Raw genomic sequence first — 20,251 nt, forward strand, 5'->3', positions numbered from 1 at the left:
TGCCAATAAATGTAAGGTCATGCATCTCGGTAACGGAAATCCTTGCAGAACTTACACCCTGAATGGAGAAACTTTAACCAGAACTATGGCGGAACGAGACTTAGGAGTAATCATCAGTGCTGACTTGAAAGCAGCCACTCAAGTGGAGAAGGCTTCATCTAAAGCACGACAGATGATAGGTTGTATCAAGAGAAGCTTCGTCAACAGGAAGCCTGAAGTCATGATGCCATTGTACAGAGCCATGGTGAGACCTCATCTGGAATACTGTGTGCAATTTTGGAGGCCACATTACCATAAAGATGTGCTCAGAATTGAATCGGTTCAGCGGATGGCCACCAGGATGGTCTCGGGGCTAATGGGTCTTCCGTACGAAGAAAGACTGAGCAAATTGCAACTCTACACTCTCGAAGAGCGTAGGGAGAGGGGAGACATGATTGAGACATTTAAGTACATCACGGGACGGATCGAGGTGGAAGATGATATCTTTCTTCTGAAGGGACCCTCGACCACAAGAGGTCATCCGCTCAAACTCAGGGGAGGGAAGTTTCGTGGAGACGCCAGGAAATACTTCTTCACGGAAAGAGTGATTGAGCATTGGAACAAGCTTCCAGTGCAGGTGATCGAGGCACGCAGCATCTCAGACTTCAAGAAAAAATGGGATACCTATGTGGGATCCCTACGAGGGTCATGCCAAGGGATAGGGTCACTAAGGTATAGACTTGAAAGAGCGGGTCAGTAGAGTGGAAGTATAATTACAATCATACTTAAGGGGGTCATTAGACTTAATAGGGAGGTCATTAGACTTAAGGGGGTCATTAGACTTAATAGGGAGGGTCAATAGGGTGGGCAGACTTGATGGGCTATAGCCCTTATCTGCCGTCATCTTTCTATGTTTCTATGTTTCTAATCCCTATGATTTGCATTGTTTGTACTATGCTTAAATGTTGTGAACCGCCTAGAACTCTCGGGTATGGCGGTATATAAAAATAAATTATTATTATTACTTTATAACAGATTTGGTGCACAAATTTGCCATTCTAGAATACTAGCTTAGCACTCAGATTTTTGATGCATATCTTTTAGCATCCTTTATAGCACGGCACTCATTGGGGCCTGATATTCAGAATGATTTAAGCGGACAGGAAGCTCTCCTGCCCGCTTAAATCACTTGCTGCCGCCTAAACAGGATTATTCAGCGGCACTTAACTAGAGAGAGACTAGTTAAGTTAAGTAGCCTCCCCGCAGACTACCCAAGTCAAAAGCGGTCAAATAATTTCCCTCAGAAAAACAATGTTTTACCCGCATAGCATATTTTTAAATGAAAAAGCAACCTCCCCCACAAAAAAACCTGGCACTCCCCCCAGGCCTACCTTTGTCCCTGGTGGTCCAGTAGGGGTCATGGCACCCCTCCCCTGCTCTCTTCCCCATTCCCCCCTCGCCGTGTACGTGCATCCCTTCCCCGTACCTTTTTAACTTCAGTACGAGCAGCCACTAACTGCCCATGTTGTCTTTGGCGCCCTCTCTGACGTCACTTCCTAGGTGAAGGTCCCGGAAGTGATGTCAGAGAGCGCCGAAGTCGACATGGGCAGCAATTTGGTGGCTGCTCGCACCAAAGTTACAAAGGTGCGGGGGAAGGGAAGGGGTGTACGCACAGCTGGAGGAGGAGGGGTGCCAGCAAGATGACACCTGGGGTAGACCGCTCCCCTCGCCCCCTACCTTACTTTGCCACTGCCTCATACACAAATTCACTATTATATAAATATATTAAATAGGTGCAGCTCCTGAGGGCCATGCCTCAATAATCCGTTTTTTTGTGCCTAAATTAAGCACAGATCTACCATATTCTATAACACTTTGCACAAATCCTAGGAATGCTCATGATAATAATAATAATAACAATTTATTTATATACCACAAAGCAGTTTACATCATTTACAAATACATTGTTTAAAATACAATAGAATTGAAGAGAATTAGAAAGTTAAAACCAATAAGTAAAAAACCCAAAAGATCTGATTATTGCATAATAAAAATTTTACAAATTAACTACCTAAATACAGAACTCCCCCGATATTCGCAGGGATTCCGTTCCAGGAACCCCCATGAATTTTGAAAAACCGCGAATACGGTTTTTCATGGGGGAGACTGGAGAGGGCAGCGGGAGAGACAGGAGAGAGCAGCTGGAGCGCCAGCAAGTGCAGGAAATCACTCGCTGTATGCTCCGACTGCTTCTTCCTGCACTAATTTGGGCCTTTCCAATCAGGAGCTGCATGTCAAAGCAGCTCCTGATTCGATAAGGCCTGACTTAGTGCAGGAAGAGGCGGTCGGGGCATACAGCGAGTGATTTCCTGCACTCGCCGGCGCTCCGGCTGCTTTCTCCTGCCTCTCCCACTGCCCTCGCCTTGTCGGCAGTTCACGGTCAGAAAATACCGTGAATGACCGGGAATGCGAACGACTGGGGTAACACTGTATTTCAAAAACAAATGTGTTTTTAAATGTTTTATAAATTCCCCATAAATTTCAGTAACCATAAGCAGTTGATCTAACTCTTTGCCCCATGCTGCTGCCTGGTATGAAAAAAGATGCTGATGATGTTTTTTTAAGTTTACATCCTTTAACAAGCGGGGGAACAAAATTCAAATGTGAGCTTCCTTTATGTCTATTAGTTGTAAAAGAAAAAAGCTCATTTATATATTTGGGAGTCAAACTAAATAGAGCCCTAAAACAAAAGCAACTGAGTTTGAATTTCACATGCGCCTCCACTGGCAACCAATGCAACACCCGGTAAAGGGGTGTCACGTGGTCATAATTCTTTAACTCCAAAATCAGCTTGACTGCTGCATTTTGCACCATCCGCAATCGTTGCATGTTCTTCTGAGAAATTGATGAATAGGCAACATTGCAGTAGTCAAGTTGGCTTAATATAAGAGATTGCACCAAAACTCTAAATCAGGGGTGTCCAACCTTTTTGCTTCCCTGGGCTGCATTGGCCAAAAAAATGTTTCTAGGGCTACACAAACGCACAAACGCTGCAGCAAGACAGAGGAGGGAGCCGGCAAAACGGCAAACACCCGGGGGCAGCAGAGGAAAACACTGCATCACCCTCGACCAGGGCCGCACAAAATACTTTACAGGGCCGCAGGTTGGACACTCCTGCTCTAAATGATGAAACATCAAAATATGCCTTAATTGCCTCCTTTTCGGATCCATGTGGAAAAGTTTATGCGCGCATCTTTATAGAATCCTAAGAAGATGTGCACATAAATTCAAATTGTTACCAATTAGCACCAACAGTGCATTGTTAGCACCTAACTGATGGTGGCAATTGGCTCATTCAATTAAATTGCATGCCTGCCCAAATTTGCATGCAAAAGTTTGGTGTCCTACATAGAATTTAGGGGATATTCTTTACATGAACCCTGGTCTACATTTCGTGTAGCTACGATTCTCAAAACAGCGCTTTTGTGTGATTGACACGCGATTGGCGCCGCTTTTGAAGGTGGCTGCCGATAACGGCGCTGTTTAGAGAATGTGGCCCAGAATGTCTAGGATAAGAGAGAGACAATACTTGAAAAGAATACTGTTATTACTGCACCCCCCCATCTCAAAGGATGAGAGATCAATACCCATTTCCACACTGATAAACCTATTGTTGGAACAGATTCACAGAGAGGTCTCACAAAGTAATGCAAAAATGCGATACAAATATTAACAGCTCTGGCCAGCTGCGATTTATCTATTGAAACCAGAGTGCTATTCCTTTTCATATAATAAAGAAGAAAATTACTGCCACAGCTACAGAGTACACAACCCACCGCGACATCACACCTTTGGATAAATAAAGATGAAAAACATGCTGGCTGGCTATATTTGTACAATTACTTCTGTCTGGAATGAAACGTTTTCTGAGAACATCAAGTGATAGATCGTTAGAGTGGTCTCGTATCTTGGTTAAAGGAGGTTTTCAAAACTTTAGAAAGGTTTCCTGGGGACAACTGCTAGAGAGAGGCAGTTCTGTAGAAACAGGAAAGACTAGAAAATGAGAGAAAAAGAACCAGTAGGGCCAGCCCAAGCATAGATGATGCCCTAGGCAAACCGTTCAGTTATGTATCCCTCCTCCTTTGCCCAACATCTCCCCTTCCCAAGTATCCAGTATTACCTCTTTCCTTCTCTAAGATGTTCAGCACCCCTCTCTTTCCCTATCCACTCCAAGGTGTACAGCTTCTCTTTCTTCCCTGTCTACCCATAGCTGTCCAACTTCCCTCTCCTTCCTACTCTTCTTCCTCCCCAGGTATCCAATTTCTCTCTCCTTCCCTGCCCCCTCTCCCAAGGTTTCCAGCTTCTCCCTTCATCTCCAACCCCTCTCCCCAGATGTGCAGTTTATCTCTTTCCTTATCTCCACCCTCAAGGTATCTAGCATGAATCTTTTTCCCTACCTTACCCCCAAGCTGTCCAGATTCTTTCTCCTACCATCCCTCTCAAAATGTTCAGCATCTCTCACTTTACCTATCACCTCTACATGGGGTCCAGTTTCTCTCTCCTTCCTTAGCCCCTAGGGATCTGGCTTTTCTCTCCTTATAATTCCATTCCCAAGATGTCCAGCATGTCTCACCTTCCTTCTCACCACCATAAGATTTCCAGGGTCTCCCTCCTTTCTAACCCACTAGGCATCCATTCCAGTTTTTCTCTACTTTCTTACCACACCCTTCCCAAGGGGGTCCAGCATCTCTGTCCTTTCTTTTTCCCTCCTCCCCAAACTATCTAGCTTGTCTCTTCTTTACTATCCCCTCCACTCAGTGGCGTACCTAGGGGGGGGGCGGGGGGGGCGGGCCGCCCCGGGTACCAGCCCTAAGGGGGTGTTCCCGGCCTTGCCGTTCAGTCCCCCGCCACCCCCGAAGGACCGCTCGCCCCACTGACCTTCCTGCACCACCTGTGAAGCAGCCCGCAGCAGGATCGCGAAGTCAGCGTCAGCATCCCTGCGCTGCTTCCTGCGCCGCGATCCCGCCCCTCCTCTGACGTCAGAGGAGGGGCGGGACCGTGGCGCAGGAAGCAGCGCAGGGATCGCTGACGCTGACTTCGCGATCCTGCTGCGGCTGCTTCATAGGTGGTGCGGGGAGGCCAGGGGGGCGAGCGGTCCTTCGGGGTGGGTCGGGGCATCAGGCCTTCAGGGTGGGGCGGGCGGGCAGGCAAGCAGGCTTTCAAGGGGGAGGGGGTGACAGGCAGGCAGGCAGGCCTTCAAGGGGGGGACAGGCCTTCGGGGGGGGGTGCAGACCTTCAAGGGGTGCAGGCCTTCAAGGGGGGCAGGCAGGCCTTCAGGGGGGTGCAGGCCTTCGGGGGGGGTGTAGGCCTTTGGGGGGTGCAGACCTTCAAGGGGGTGCAGGCCTTCAAGGGGGGGAACAGGCCTTCAAGGGGGGAAAGGCAGGCAGGCCTTCAAGGGGGGGACAGGCCTACAAGGGGGGGGGACAGGCCTTCAAGGGGGGGACAGGCCTTCGGGGGGGGGTGCAGACCTTCAAGGGAGTGCAGGCCTTCGGGGGGGGTGCAGTCCTTCAAGGGGGTGCAGGCCTTCAAGGGGGGAAAGGCAGGCAGGCAGGCCTTCAAGGGGGGGACAGGCCTACAAGGGGGGGAGAAGCTACAAGGGGGTGGTACAAGCCTTCAAGTGGGGGACAGGCCTTCGGGGGGGGTGCAGACCTTCAAGGGAGTGCAGGCCTTCGAGGGGGGTGGTGCAGGCCTTCAAGGGGGTGCAGGCCTTCAAGGGGGGACAGGCCTTCAAGGGGGGGACAGGCCTTCGGGGGGGGTGCAGACCTTCAAGGGAGTGCAGGCCTTCGGGGGGGGGGGCAGTCCTTCAAGGGGGTGCAGGCCTTCAAGGGGGGGAAAGGCAGGCAGGCAGGCCTTCAAGGGGGGGACAGGCCTACAAGGGGGGGGAGAAGCTACAAGGGGGTGGTACAAGCCTTCAAGTGGGGGACAGGCCTTCGGGGGGGGTGCAGACCTTTAAGGGAGTGCAGGCCTTCGAGGGGGGTGGTGCAGGCCTTCAAGGGGGTGCAGGCCTTCAAGGGGGGACAGGCCTTCAAGGGGGGAAAGGCAGGCAGGCAGGCCTTCAAGCGGGGACAGGCCTACAAGGGGGGGGGGGAGAAGCTACAAGGGGGTGGGACAGGCCTTCGGGGGGGTGCAGGCCTTCGGGGGGTGCAGACCTTCAAGGGGGGGACAGGCAGGCAGGCCTTCAAGGGGGGGACAGGCCTACAAGGGGAAGGGACAGGCCTTCAAGGGGGGTGCAGGCCTTCAAGGTGGGACAGGCAGACCTTTAAGGGGGGACAGGCCTTTGTGGGGGGACCATGATTTAGAAGTACACGGAGGGAAGGGGGTGTTCAAAGAGACATGCATATGCCAAACTTTGGGGGGGGGAAGAAATAATGGGTCTGAAAATAGAGGAGAGGGAGAGAGATGATGGACCATGGGATTTAGGGAGGGAAGGAACAGAAAGGGAGAGAAATTGGACACAAGGGATGGTGTGGAGGAGGGATAGAGATACTGGATAGGAGGGTAATTAGGAAAAGAAACGGAGAGATGGTGGACTCTGGGATGGTGGGGAAGGAGGGAGAGATGCCGGATGAAAGGGTATTTAAGAAAAGGTGGATCTGTGGAGGGAGATGAAAAAAAGGAAAGATACCAGACTTCCTGGGAAGGGAAGGGAAATGGAAAGGGAGGACAGAGTTGGCAGATGGATGGTTAGCATGCAGAAAGAAGGAGACCCTGGCAAGCAAGTTATCAGAAGAAAACCAGAGCCTTGGAGCAACAAGATTTGAAATATAACCAGACAACAAAAGGTAGAAAAATTAATTTTATTTTCTGTTTTGTGATTATAACATGTCAGATTTGAAATGTGTATCCTGCCAGAGCTGGTGTTGGACTGCAAACATGAGCTAGGATTTAACAGAAAGAGGAAAAGTCCTTTTTGTTTCTTTATTTTATTTACACCACAGCGCCAGTGTGGTTAGGAGAAGCCAAAGGGGGTGAAAAAGCTATAAAACCCACCAGGAGTTTTGAAAAAAATCACCCAACTGGGCAGGAAAATCGAATTGAAAAACCAATTCAATAGGGCTGAATCGAATCAAAATTTTTTTTTCCTGTATCTGGCAGCATTAGTTTGCGCTACTGTCTTAGACTTTAGGACCTGGGATTGGGGAGAGATGGCATCCTCAGTACTTTATAATGCAAGTGAAACGAGGATTTGGTCAGACTTTTGAAGGGTCTGCAGAAAAAAAATATTGTATAGGCCGGGGACATGAGACAGCAGGAAATGGGAACTTTTCTTCCTTCTATTTTTGTGAATGGAAAGGCTGAGGATGTCAGAGAGGTCAGTTAAAATATGTGCTTTATAAGAAAATATAATAATGTGTTTTATAAAGTTTATAGCATAGCTGGCCTACCCAGTGAGGTGTTCCTAGTGGTGATGGTGGCAGCGTGTCAATGTGTTGAGAGGAAGAGGTGGTCTGGGAAATTCTGCTGAGCAAACTCCGGGCCCATTTCCACCCCCCAGTTAGTCCACTCCACTCAACTGATTCACTCACTGAGTGGGTCTTTGGGTGTTGTTTTGGGATCTCTTCCAGTGGTTTATCTCCTTCTGGTCCAAGGAAGGAAACTTTGTTATCCTTAGCATTGACCTACAGAATATGTTTGTAACAGCGCTGCTTGTGTGGCATTAGGCTATGTAGTGATCGAAAGAAAAAAACAGACCTTTGCACATTTTTGCACTATATGGTGGGTGTATGAGGAGATTCACATTTCCTGCACAGCTAAGTCCATGTGAAGTTACCTTGTGCTGTATTTGACATCTAGCAAGGTCTCTGTTTGAAAGGAAAGATCTAAACTTAAAAATGAAGTGGCCAGAAGTTATGGTAAAAGCAGATAGTGTAGCTGGTTTTAAGAAAGATTTGGACAAATTCCTGGAGGAAAAGTCCATAATCTGTTATTAAGACATGGGGGAAGTGTCTGCTTGCCCTGGATCGGTAGCATGGAATGTTGCTACTCTTTGGGTTTTGACCAGGTATTAGTGTCCTGGATTGGCTACCATGAGAATGGGCTACTGGGCATGATGGACCATTGGTCTGACCCAGTTAGGCTATTCTTATGTTATGTTCTCATCTGTAGGGGCCTTTGTTTTCACTTCTTATTTTAATGTATTTTTTTTCTGGGAACTTATCAGTGTTTTTTATAATGGGAACAAAAATGGAAGAGAATTAATGTGTGTGGAATGGGGGGTAACTAATTTCTTCAGCTAAATAATTCAATCCACTTCAAACAGACATAGGAAAACTTGTGCACCATTCACACACCCTCCAACCAAAAACGTCAAAAGAAAAAAACTGTTCGACAACCTCCTAGCCATTCGAGCTGCAACACTCGACCCCCAACTCTACAACCAATTGATATCAACCACAGACTGCAAAACCTTCAAAAAGAAATAAAAACCCTTCTATTCAAAAAACACATAAAACCGAACTAACACAATCAGAACTGTCCCAAGCATCACCTGCAACTACTCCATATGTACTTCTAATGTCATGACAATTTAGACATAATTTATGTTATGTTATGTTTGGAATAATGGTTACATATATGAGGTTCAATAAAAGAAAATTTTCACTGCCTGTTTCTATTCTGACCATTTATTCCATTTCATGGTTATTGCAAAAAAAAAAAAAAGGGGGGGGGGTGTCAAAAAATGATGGGCCCCGGGTGCCACATACCCTAGGTACGCCACTGCCTCCACTGCAAAGTATTTGGCATCTCTCTTTTTTCCTACCACCCTCAAAGGTTTCCAGCTTCTTTTTTCCTATACCCTCATGGTGTCCACCAGATTTCCCCCATCCTTTATCCTTGCCATGGATGCCCTACCTTCCTCCTCTACTTGAGCTGACTTAGCTGAACTTGCACTATAAGTAAAAGCAGATAGGCAGTGGGTCTTTGAGAAATGCATGTGCTCATGGCCCCTAGGTAGGTCTTGAGCACACGTGTGCACTCAAAGGCCCACTGCTGTTCTACTATTGATCGTGGCTTTGTAGAGCTGCTCTTTATGCCACACTACTGCCCCAGACAGACACATAGGGGGCATTGTCTTTAATGGCCACCTCCTTTAGGTGCCCCAATGTAGGGTAGTGGGAGCATACATATTTTCTATAATGGCCTGAGGATACCCCAATTCCATTACAGACTACTAGCATAATCTGGTATTGGTGCACCTTTCATTTACATGCTTGTAGTTACATCAGCCAGCTACAGACCTTGTATAGGTGCAGGTGTTCAAATGCAACTGGGATGCTCTTAACAGTATTCTGTATCTAAGTGGGAGCTGCCCCACCCCTTGACTGCTCATTCGCCACCCACATCTGAACTCCCTTTTTTTCTTTCTTCCCCCTTTTGTTCTCTCTTTTTTCTCTTTCCTTCTTCTCACTTTTTTCCTCTTTTTCAGTTTTTTTCCTATGAGGACTCACTGCTCCTCTTTGGTGATTTGTACCTTTTGCAGCAGGAAGCCCAGTGGTATGCTGGAGTGAGATCCCCCATATCTCTCCCACCCAATCCATCCTCATTAACATTCAACAGCTTGATAGAACTTTGAGAACAACATAGATCACTGAAGTCTATTTTCTCATCCAAAAATCAAAGCGTAGGTCCCCGGAGAGACAGCTAACCTTTCCATGAGGAAGTTTTCCTAATTAGAATTGCATTACACAAAGAAGAAATGAAAAATGCAATCCTATTTCCTTACAGTAGGGAACAGAAATGCTAGTTAGTGTTTGTACAAATACTATTCTCATCCCCAAGATATTGGACTGAATACCTGGGTAGCGTTTGGATAATATTAAGTACAGATGATCATGGTACATATTGTACATATCATCTGCCTAAAAACAATGATGTACAGGCTTAAAAAATGCCTTGTGAAGTTGGCAGTGCTGTCTTCATGAAAGTAAGTGTGCGCTCGGGCACACTGCTTCCTGTAATGCCTAAAGAAACCCAGATGAGACAAAAATTTCATACCAAAAGCAACCTGATCAATGTGGCCAGGTATTGTTCTACTGCGTGTCTCCTCCGATGGTGTCACCAGACTGATAAATCTAAAGAAAAGGTCAGCACAGAGACATCACAACGCTTTGCCATCCTTCTGCATGACACGATGTCAGATAAGGAAGGAAAAGTGGAAGATAAATTCGGTAGTGGATCGACATAAAAAGCACCAGATAAGAGAAATGATCAAAATATTAAACATAAGTTGCAAGATAGAAAAATGAGAGACAAGTGATGATAAAGAAGGAACTAGTATAGGAAAGATTTGCTTTAATTTCTTTGCCAAACAAAAATGCTATGGGCGAGGGGGAGTGTTTAATCTCTATATATTGAAAAAGAAGAGCTAGAGTGCAAAAAGACTAAGGCCCTCTTTTACTAAGCTCTGGTAGAGGTTATACTGCATTCCGGAGCACTAAATGCTCCAACACTCATACGGGTATGCTAGGCATAGCTTTGCTGGTAGGTATTCTGAGCCCCGCCAGCCAAAAAGACTGCCACCACTCCCCACTGCTTGTTTCCAGCTCTGAGCAGCATGATTAGAGCATGTGCATGAAGTCCCGGCATGCACTATTGGTGCCTAAATATAGGCATTGTTTCTAGAATTTCCTGCTCTGTGCACAAAATCCATAGCATGTTAAGTACAAGGGGAGTATCGATCTAGGAGGGGTATGAGCTGGTCAAGGGTGTGTCCAGCACTCACACACACAGGTTATAGAATACTTGCAGAATTCTAAGAGCGTTGGAGCATTTAGCATTCTGGGCCGCGGTAGAAACCTCTATCGCGGCTTAGAAAAAAAAAAAAAAAAGGGGGTGTGGTGGGGTAATGCTCAGTTACGAGTATATCTTGTACTGTATATTTTCCTTAAACACCAAATTTTTTTTTTTTAAATGAGAGCCAATATTCAAAAGGAATTTTCTGGATAATTCCCTTAGCTGGTATTATCTGAGAATGTTCAGGGGCTGCAAATATCCTTACAGACTTCACTAACCCCATGTGACCATCTCTGAGAAAAAGAAACTAAAATCACCAGAAAAAAATACGATTTTAATGAAATCTGTTAGAGCAAACAATTTGTAACCTGAGGGAACAGTTCAGATTAGGGAGTGAAGAACTTTTGTACACGAAAGAGGAGCAGGACTTGGGTGTGATAGTATATGATGATCTAAAGGTGGCCAAATAGATTGAAAAGGTGATGGTGAAAGCTAGAAGGATGCTAGGGTGCATTGGGAGAGGTATGGCAAATAGGAAAAATGAGGTACTGATGCCCCTGTATAAGACTCTGGAGAGACCTCATTTAGAATATTGTGTACAATTCTGGAGACCGTACCTTCATAAAGATATAAACAGAGGTCCAGAGGAAGGCTGCTAAAATGGTCAATGGTATTAGTTATAGGGTGTATGGGGACAGACTTAAAGATCTCAATATGTATACCTTTGGAGGAAAGGTGGGAGAGAGGATATATGATAGAGATGTTTAAACACCTACATGGCATAAATGTGCATGAGGTGAGTCTCTTTCATTTGAAAGGAAGCTCTGGAATGAGAGAGCTCAGGAGTAATCTATAGAAATACAGTTTTACACAAAGGGTGGTAGATACATGGAAAAGTCTCCTGGTAGATGTAGTGGAGACAAACACTGTCAAACACTGTCTGAATTCAAGAAAGCATGGGACAGGCAAATGGGATTTCTTAGGGAGAGGAGGAGATAGTGGATGCTGCAGATGGGTAGACTGGATGGGCCATTTGCCCTTTATCTGCCTTTTCTTGCTGACTTTTGGGTCTTGAATTTTCTTAGCCTTGGCGAACCTGAGTGCCGCCAATGTATGGACCATTGTTTTGTCTCAGGATCATAGTGGTTTAACCATAGTTCATCAATACTAACTAGTCAATCCAAACATTTGTCACTCTGGATCAAAATTCCTGGTCAATATGGCGCAGATACGAAAATTGGCCTTTACTATTGTCCACCAGGACAGGCGGAGGAAACTGACTCAGAAATGATGGAGGAAATCAAACAAGAATGCAAGACAGGCAATGTAATTATATTGGGAGACTTCAATTTCCCAGGGATAGACTGGAAACTAGCAACCTCCAACTGCGGCAAGGAAGCCAAGTTCCTGGAGGTGCTAGGGGATTGCTTCCTGGAACAAATGGTAAAAGAGCCGACAAGAGGCAACGCCACCTTGGACTTGGTCCTAAATGGCCTCACGGGACCGATAACAGAAGTGGAAGTCATGGTTCCACTGGGAACGAGTGATCACAATGTAATCAACTTTAAACTTGACATCGGGAAAGGGAAACATGCCAAAACCTTAACCACCACCTTGAACTTTAAAAAGGGTAAATACAATAGCATGAGAGCCATGGTAGAAAAACGACTCGAGAAGATGGTGGACAAACTTGAAACTGTTGATCAGGCATGGACCCTACTGAAAAATACTATCACAGAAGCACAAGATCTCTACATTCCGAGGATTTCCAAAGATCGGAGAACAAAGAGCAAAAGAGAACCGGCATGGCTTACCATACAGGTAAAGGAAGCCATAAAAGAAAAGAAGGACTCTTTCAAAAAATGGAAATGCATAAAGACAACCGAAGCCTGGAACAAACATAAAGATGATCAGAAGAAATGTCACAAGGCGGTGAGGGATGCAAAACAGGAATATGAGGAAAAAATAGCCCAGGAGGACAAAAACTTCAAGCCCTTCTTTAGATACGTGAAAGGGAAAAAACCTGCAAACGAGGCAGTGGGACCCCTGGACGACCAGGGAAGAAAAGGGTACATCAAGGAAGATAAACAAATCGCAGACAAACTAAATTCCTTCTTTGCGTCCGTCTTTACGAAGGAGGACACCTCAACAATACCTGAAGCGGAGAAAGTGTTTGCAGGAGAAATAGAAGACAGCCTCACCACAGTTGAAGTGGACTTAGACCAGATATACTATCAGATCGACAAACTTAAAAGTGACAAATCCCCTGGACCGGATGGGATTCATCCGAGAGTCTTAAAGGAATTGAAGGTTGAAATCGGAGAGTTATTGCAAAAACTTGCAAACCTGACAATCAGAACTGGACAGATACCGGACGACTGGAGGATAGCGAACGTCACCCCAATTTTCAAAAAAGGATCGAGAGGGGAACCGGGCAACTATAGACCTGTGAGTCTTACGTCTGTCCCTGGCAAGATGGTTGAAGCACTGATCAAGGATAGCATAGTCCGGCACTTGGACGCACATGACTTGATGAAACCCAGTCAACATGGAATCAGGAAAGGGAAATCATGTTTGACGAATTTACTCCAATTTTTTGAGACCGTGAACGAGCAAATTGATAGTGGGAAGCCGGTGGACATAATATACTTGGACTTCCAGAAAGCGTTCGACAAAGTTCCACACGAAAGACTTCTCAGGAAACTACAAAGCCATGGCATAGAGGGGGATATACAAAGGTGGATAGGCAAATGGCTGGAAAACCGAAAGCAGAGAGTGGGCATAAATGGGAAGTTCTCCGACTGGGAGAAAGTGACTAGTGGTGTACCCCAGGGCTCGGTACTTGGGCCGATCCTTTTTAATATTTATATCAATGACCTGGAGGAAGGAACATCCAGTGAGATCATCAAGTTTGCAGACGATACAAAACTATGCCGGGCAATCAGATCGCAGGATGATAGAGAGAAACTCCAGAGCGACTTGTTTCGGTTAGAAACATGGGCGGAGAAATGGCAGATGAAGTTCAATGTGGAGAAATGCAAGGTAATGCATTTAGGCAATAAAAATAAGGAATACGAGTATACAATGTCAGGTGCAACTCTGGGGAAGAGTGAACAAGAAAAGGACCTGGGTGTACTGATAGATAGGACCCTGAAGCCGTCGGCACAATGCGCGGCAGCGGCAAAGAAGGCAAATAGAATGTTGGGCATGATAAAGAAAGGAATCTCGAGTAGATCGGAGAAAGTTATAATGCCGCTTTATAGGGCAATGGTCAGACCACACTTGGAATACTGCGTCCAACATTGGTCTCCCTACCTAAAGAAGGATATAAAACTGCTGGAGAGGGTGCAGAGACGAGCAACAAAACTGGTGAAGGATATGGAGAAACTGGAATACGAGGACAGACTTATAACACTAGGATTGTTCTCCCTTGAGAAAAGGAGACTGCGTGGGGATATGATCGAGACCTTCAAAATACTGAAAGGAATCGACAAAATAGAGCAGAGAAGATTATTTACATTGTCCAATTTGACACGGACTAGAGGATATGTAATGAAGCTAAGGGGGGACAGGTTCAGGACTAATGTCAGGAAGTTCTGCTTCACTCAGAGAGTGGTTGACACCTGGAATGCCCTCCCAGAGGAGATTATGACGGAATCGACCGTCCTAGGCTTCAAGAGCAAACTAGATGCATATCTCCTTAAGAGAGGCATATAAGGATATGGTGGACTATAAATTAACTAGTATATATTATCTAAATATTCCCATATACTTAAGAGAAAGTGTATAACACTAATAATTCAATTATACTTAGGAAGAGACCTCAGTAACGGAGCCCACGCACAGTCGTTTTTCATAGACCGAAATTTCAACGCGGTTATATGCTCCTTTGCTCCAATCATCGGTCTCCTTCCTATGTGTCTTCTACCCTATATTCTAACTATTTTATAAATAGAGTATCATTATTTATTCTTAATATTTATTTTTTAATCCTTTTTTTAACAGTGAAATATCTTAATAATTTTACTTTAAAAAATAATCGTAATTCATCTAATATAAGTCAGGTGTCTACACTCACTCATTAGAGACCAAACTGACATCATTCACACACTTCTAATTTCAAATTGTTGTTAAACATTAGTCTATAATATTTTTGAAAAAAGTACTTAGCTTTCATTTTTTAACTTTTAGTTTTCATTTTTTAGTAGAGCTCGTATATCTTGTGATACCAACGTGGCCAGCGTTTCGTAGACTTAAATGTTTGTCTACTGCTTCAGGGCTGTTTCTCACGTACAACAAGCTATTGTTTAACACACACTATCAGTCATCTCATTGAGACTGATAGTGTGTGTTAAACAATAGCTTGTTGTACGTGAGAAACAGCCCTGAAGCAGTAGACAAACATTTAAGTCTACGAAACGCTGGCCACGTTGGTATCACAAGATATACGAGCTCTACTAAAAAATGAAAACTAAAAGTTAAAAAATGAAAGCTAAGTACTTTTTTCAAAAATATTATAGACTAATGTTTAACAACAATTTGAAATTAGAAGTGTGTGAATGATGTCAGTTTGGTCTCTAATGAGTGAGTGTAGACACCTGACTTATATTAGATGAATTACGATTATTTTTTAAAGTAAAATTATTAAGATATTTCACTGTTAAAAAAAGGATTAAAAAATAAATATTAAGAATAAATAATGATACTCTATTTATAAAATAGTTAGAATATAGGGTAGAAGACACATAGGAAGGAGACCGATGATTGGAGCAAAGGAGCATATAACCGCGTTGAAATTTCGGTCTATGAAAAACGACTGTGCGTGGGCTCCGTTACTGAGGTCTCTTCCTAAGTATAATTGAATTATTAGTGTTATACACTTTCTCTTAAGTATATGGGAATATTTAGATAATATATACTAGTGGTTTTTTTCCCATTGGGGGACTCTACTATAGTGTAGTTTACGGACTATAAATTAAGCCAGGTGTACACCTGGCAGGGCCTCCGCGTGTGCGGATCGCCGGACTTGATGGACCGAAGGTCTGATCCGGAGAAGGCAGTTCTTATGTTCTTCATTGAAAATGCTGCAAAATCAGTTTGGAAGTGTCCACTAAATGTTGTTTCTCATCAGCGTTTAAACATTCGGGCACCCACTTGACTGACAGCTTCTGCATATCCAGCTCAATATCCCTCGATATCTGTAGTATCTCAGCAATTGTTTCAGCCTATATTCATCAATCTGCTAAAATCAGGTCATGGACCATGGTCAACAATTTCAGGAGCTGACACCGTTTGAGGCCTCCCAGACCTTGCTGTATCTTTGGTCTCGAAATCTCCACTCTGAAAGTTTGAACACCACCTTTTTCATTGTGGAGTACGATGGGCATTTGTCACTCAATGTTTGCAACATACATTCATGGATTTCCTTTGGAGTTTTCTTCTGCAGGCAAAGGAATTTCTTGACGGCTCAGAGTTCCACACTTTTCGTTGACATGGTTCAATCAATGATCTGAAAAAAGTGTCAAAACATAGCAATATGATTCTACAAATTGGCACTTTGCAAAATAAAATAACACTCTCTTCAGCCACAGTTGCAAAATAACAACTCAGAATTTAGGAAGTTGGTTTGGTTGAGAACTTTTCAGCACCCTTTCGTACAGCTATTGGCCAATATTTAATGCCATTGCCTGGATAGCTATCCCGGCACTGAATAAGTGATGACTCCACTAAGACTCTATCCCTGAATCATCCCAGCAACATCTCGATAGTCCAGAGGCAGTCAGTGTTGATATTCAGCAGCACAACCTAAACTAGCACAACCTAGATCAGTCTATAGCTGGACATAACTGATTTAACCAGGCAGGAGTCTCTTCATAGCTTTGAATATCGGGTCATTAAATCTAGGTGCCTTATTCCCTCTGTCAGGGCCTCATAAGCCTCTACCTCCTCCCCCATTACAAACCTCATTTACAACCCATTTCCCTCTCTATACTGTCTCCTCAACTTGCTCTCACCTCCAAGTCATCTCCGCACTTGTCTCTTACATCTGAAATTTTTTTAAAAATTTTTTTGTGTTTACACTTGTTAAAGAAAATAGATTCTTACAATGAAAATTTCCCAGAAATATATAATCTACTAAACATATAGAAAGCCTCTATTGTTAACTTCAAAAAATAAGAAATAATTAGCAGTGAAAGAGAGCAAGATTACACAAAATTTTAGGGGGATCAAAAGAATTTATATAGGAAAATTCTTAATCAGACTGACTGTGTCATTTAAATTATACATATGAAGGAGTAGATACAGCCATAAGAGCTGGAGGCTGCCTTGATTCCAAGAAATTCTTTAAATGCTCTGGGTCTAGATTCGGAATCTTACATCTGAAACTTACCTTTCCTTCCACTACAGCGGGCTCACCGCCCCAACCTTAAAATTCTGCTGAAGGTTCCTTTCTTTGTGGAGCCATTCTATTTGTCATCCCCAAACCCAGTCTCTCCTTTGTGATTGCCTAGCACCTGTTTTCTGCAATGGCTCCCATTCTTATCGCTCTTGTATTGTTCACTTTTGTGGGTGCTTTTGGGAAAAGACCTATTTCTCTTTTCCCTTTGAATGTCTCTGACTTGTGTTTATTTTCCATTCTATGCTGGTTCTGACTTATGTTCATCACGCAAAGCGCTGCATATGGCATCACAACCATGTAAAAATAAGCTGGAAGACAACTACAGTATACAGCACTGTATGCTTTTTTTTTTTGGCATCATGTGCAAACAGCAGTATTTTGTCTTTCCCACACTGTTCAAATGACTAAGGTCTTCTTCCTGGATAAGGGCCAAAATGAGGGTTTGTCTATTGAATGTTAAATGTACAGTGCCGCCTATGCCTTTCAGCGCTACAGAAACAATAAACAGTAGTAGTAGCTCTCCAGCACCAAGCTCTTCACTGCCCTTCCGAGTCAACGAAGCAGCTGCACCCCCACCCACACCCCCCTATTATGGGGCTGAAGTGCAACACCTCTGTAATGCATTGAAACTCTACTAGCTCTGATGGGCAGATTCTCTTCAGTCATAATGTACCACAGACGCTCCATTTTCAATTTTAAGACTATATTTACTAAAGTGTGGTGCTACACACTCAGACACCATTAATGTGCCTTATTAGTAAACAGGTCCTATGTCATAAAATAGGACCTGGTGTTAATAATGTTCATGTGTGTGGTAATGACGTTAAATCTAGCCTTTGGATTTTTATGGAGCTCTGTAGTTCACCTATTTCAAGCCTTCTTATTCATCTAATCTAGTTAATAATAATAATAATAATAACAGCTTATATACCGAAATACCGTGAAGTTCTATGAGGTTTACAAAGATTAAGCAAAGGTACAAATTGATTGACTTTAAGTGGGGAGGAAGAAAAAGGATTACAGTAATTCAATGAACAGCTGCAGGCTGAATAGGTGTGGGCATCCTGGACAACCTTGCCTCTCCAGTGAGTGAGCTTACCTGGTTAATTTGGTTCCAATTTGTTGCCTAGTTTCTAGTCTTTCCTCATCAGTCTGCATTGGGAGTATGTTCTTTTCCTCCAGCTCCCTCTTAGAAGGCCTATTGCTGAGCTTGATTGCCAAAGAATCCTTTCTAAGGACCTTCAGTGCCAGAGAACCTATGAAGACATGAAGAAGACTGTCACAAGAGACATCAACATTGCATGAAGGCATGCACAGAGGTATGAAAAATGCGCCCTAGACCTGGGTCAGCCCTAGGGTATCTGATGCTTTAAGCAAACCATCAGTCATGTGCCACTGCCCCACTTCACCTGTATCTCTCCTTCCCTTTCCTACCCCCCCTTATCTTCAGCATCTCCCCTTCTTTATCTATATGTCCAGCATCTCTCTTCTTCCCTTCCATCTCAAGGAGTCCAGCATCTCCCCCCTGATCCTCTATCACCACCACTGCTTTTATAGCCAGCCAAGCCTGCAATACAGTACAATGGTGGGCTAAGCAACTGTGCATGCATGCTCAAGGCCTGCTGCGTCCTATTGAAGACAGAAAGCAGCAGGACACACAAACACACACACACTAAAAATAAAGAAAGGAAAAGCTCAGTAACTCAACAAATTGTCCATTGTTCTACCACAGAGTGATCATAAACACACACTTGATTCTGGAATCCCTTTTCACATGTTGAAACACTGGAAAGGTGATAATTGAATTATTTAATGAGTCACGAAATACTACTGTAAAAGAGAATGAAAAGCAAAGCCACATAAGGGAACTTAACCTTACTTGTGTATAATGAGCCATCGTCATCTTCATCATCATCCTCATCTCTTGTATAGAGGCAAGAAGAGTCTTCATAGTCAGATTCATGAGGCACATTTTCTTTATCGTCATCGCATTCGATCACAACGGTTGGCACTTGTCTCATGTCCAAAATGCTTCCAAGTCCTGCTTTTGTGATGCCGTCACCAGTGTGTAAACCAGAGCTGAGTGAAGACAGAAGAAAAACTGAATGCTAGAGAATTCCCCAAAATTAGAAATGGCTAGGCCTTTCTCCTATAAAAAGCAAAACAAAAATTGTGATGAGAAAGGCATGTAGAAAAAGTGGTGAAAAAAATAGAAAACATTTCAAATGAATCATAAACCTGGATTTACAGCTATTTTGGAAGTAGGTGCTTTTGATGGATTGATGCTCAGCAAGAGACATGGCGTGTTGTTTTCCTGGAGAATGGATCTGAGATTTATTTATTGAAACTGATAAGAGCCCAGATTCTCTATAAAGCGTTGATACTGGCGACACCTAAAAAGTGGCTGCCGATCGCATGTCAATCATGCGACGGCTAAATAAGGAAACTTGATGAAATGTCCAATAGATATATATCAGAATACACAAGCTAAAAGTCAAGCTAAAAGTCAGCGTTTGTGAACAAATGTCCTTTAACAGCTTTAAGCGTTTACTCCTCCTGAAGAAGCCTATTTGGCGAAACTCAGGACTGGGTTGAGGAATCAAGTATCTTCTATTCATTATGGGGAGCTGCTTATACCCCCATATTTTGCATGTTTGCACCGTTTTGCACTAATTTTGATAATCACATATATCACCATTTATTTGGAAATATAACCTGCAGAGCCACAGCAGCAGACCATCTCATATGATAAGTGCAATATATTTATTATTTCACATTATTTATAGCAAATAGAAATTATTAACATTAGTCAGAAAAACATTTTTTATTAGGGACTGAAAATTGATATGATGGTCCCTTTATGATCTCTATGTGGCTCGCATTCAAGAGATAAGACACTGAGCACTTTTCATTATCTTATATTTACATTTATATAGATATTTATTAATAATTTATTTTATAGATTATTTAAACAATTTTTGAAGTTATAGAATTTTTGTATTTAAGATATTTTAGTAGAAGCTGGTACATAACTTGTGTATTCTGATAGTATAACGCTACCAGCAATTTGATTAATTT

General features: G+C 43.7%; 1 protein-coding gene across 8 annotated transcripts in view; it reads right to left on the reverse strand.

Moving 5' to 3' along the window:
* Positions 1-20,251, reverse strand: part of PHACTR1 (phosphatase and actin regulator 1) — a 281,124-nt gene that overhangs the window by 49,501 nt on the left and 211,372 nt on the right. For all 8 annotated transcript variants that reach the window (XM_033934653.1, XM_033934652.1, XM_033934647.1 and 5 more), the window contains 2 exons: positions 19,053-19,252; positions 18,273-18,429 (listed from right to left, as the gene is read on the reverse strand). In XM_033934653.1, coding sequence (XP_033790544.1) covers positions 18,273-18,429; positions 19,053-19,252 — 357 coding nt within the window. The remainder of the gene's footprint in view (positions 1-18,272; positions 18,430-19,052; positions 19,253-20,251) is intronic.

This window comes from Geotrypetes seraphini, chromosome 2, assembly GCF_902459505.1.
Source record: "Geotrypetes seraphini chromosome 2, aGeoSer1.1, whole genome shotgun sequence".
NCBI classification, from domain to species: domain Eukaryota; kingdom Metazoa; phylum Chordata; class Amphibia; order Gymnophiona; family Dermophiidae; genus Geotrypetes; species Geotrypetes seraphini.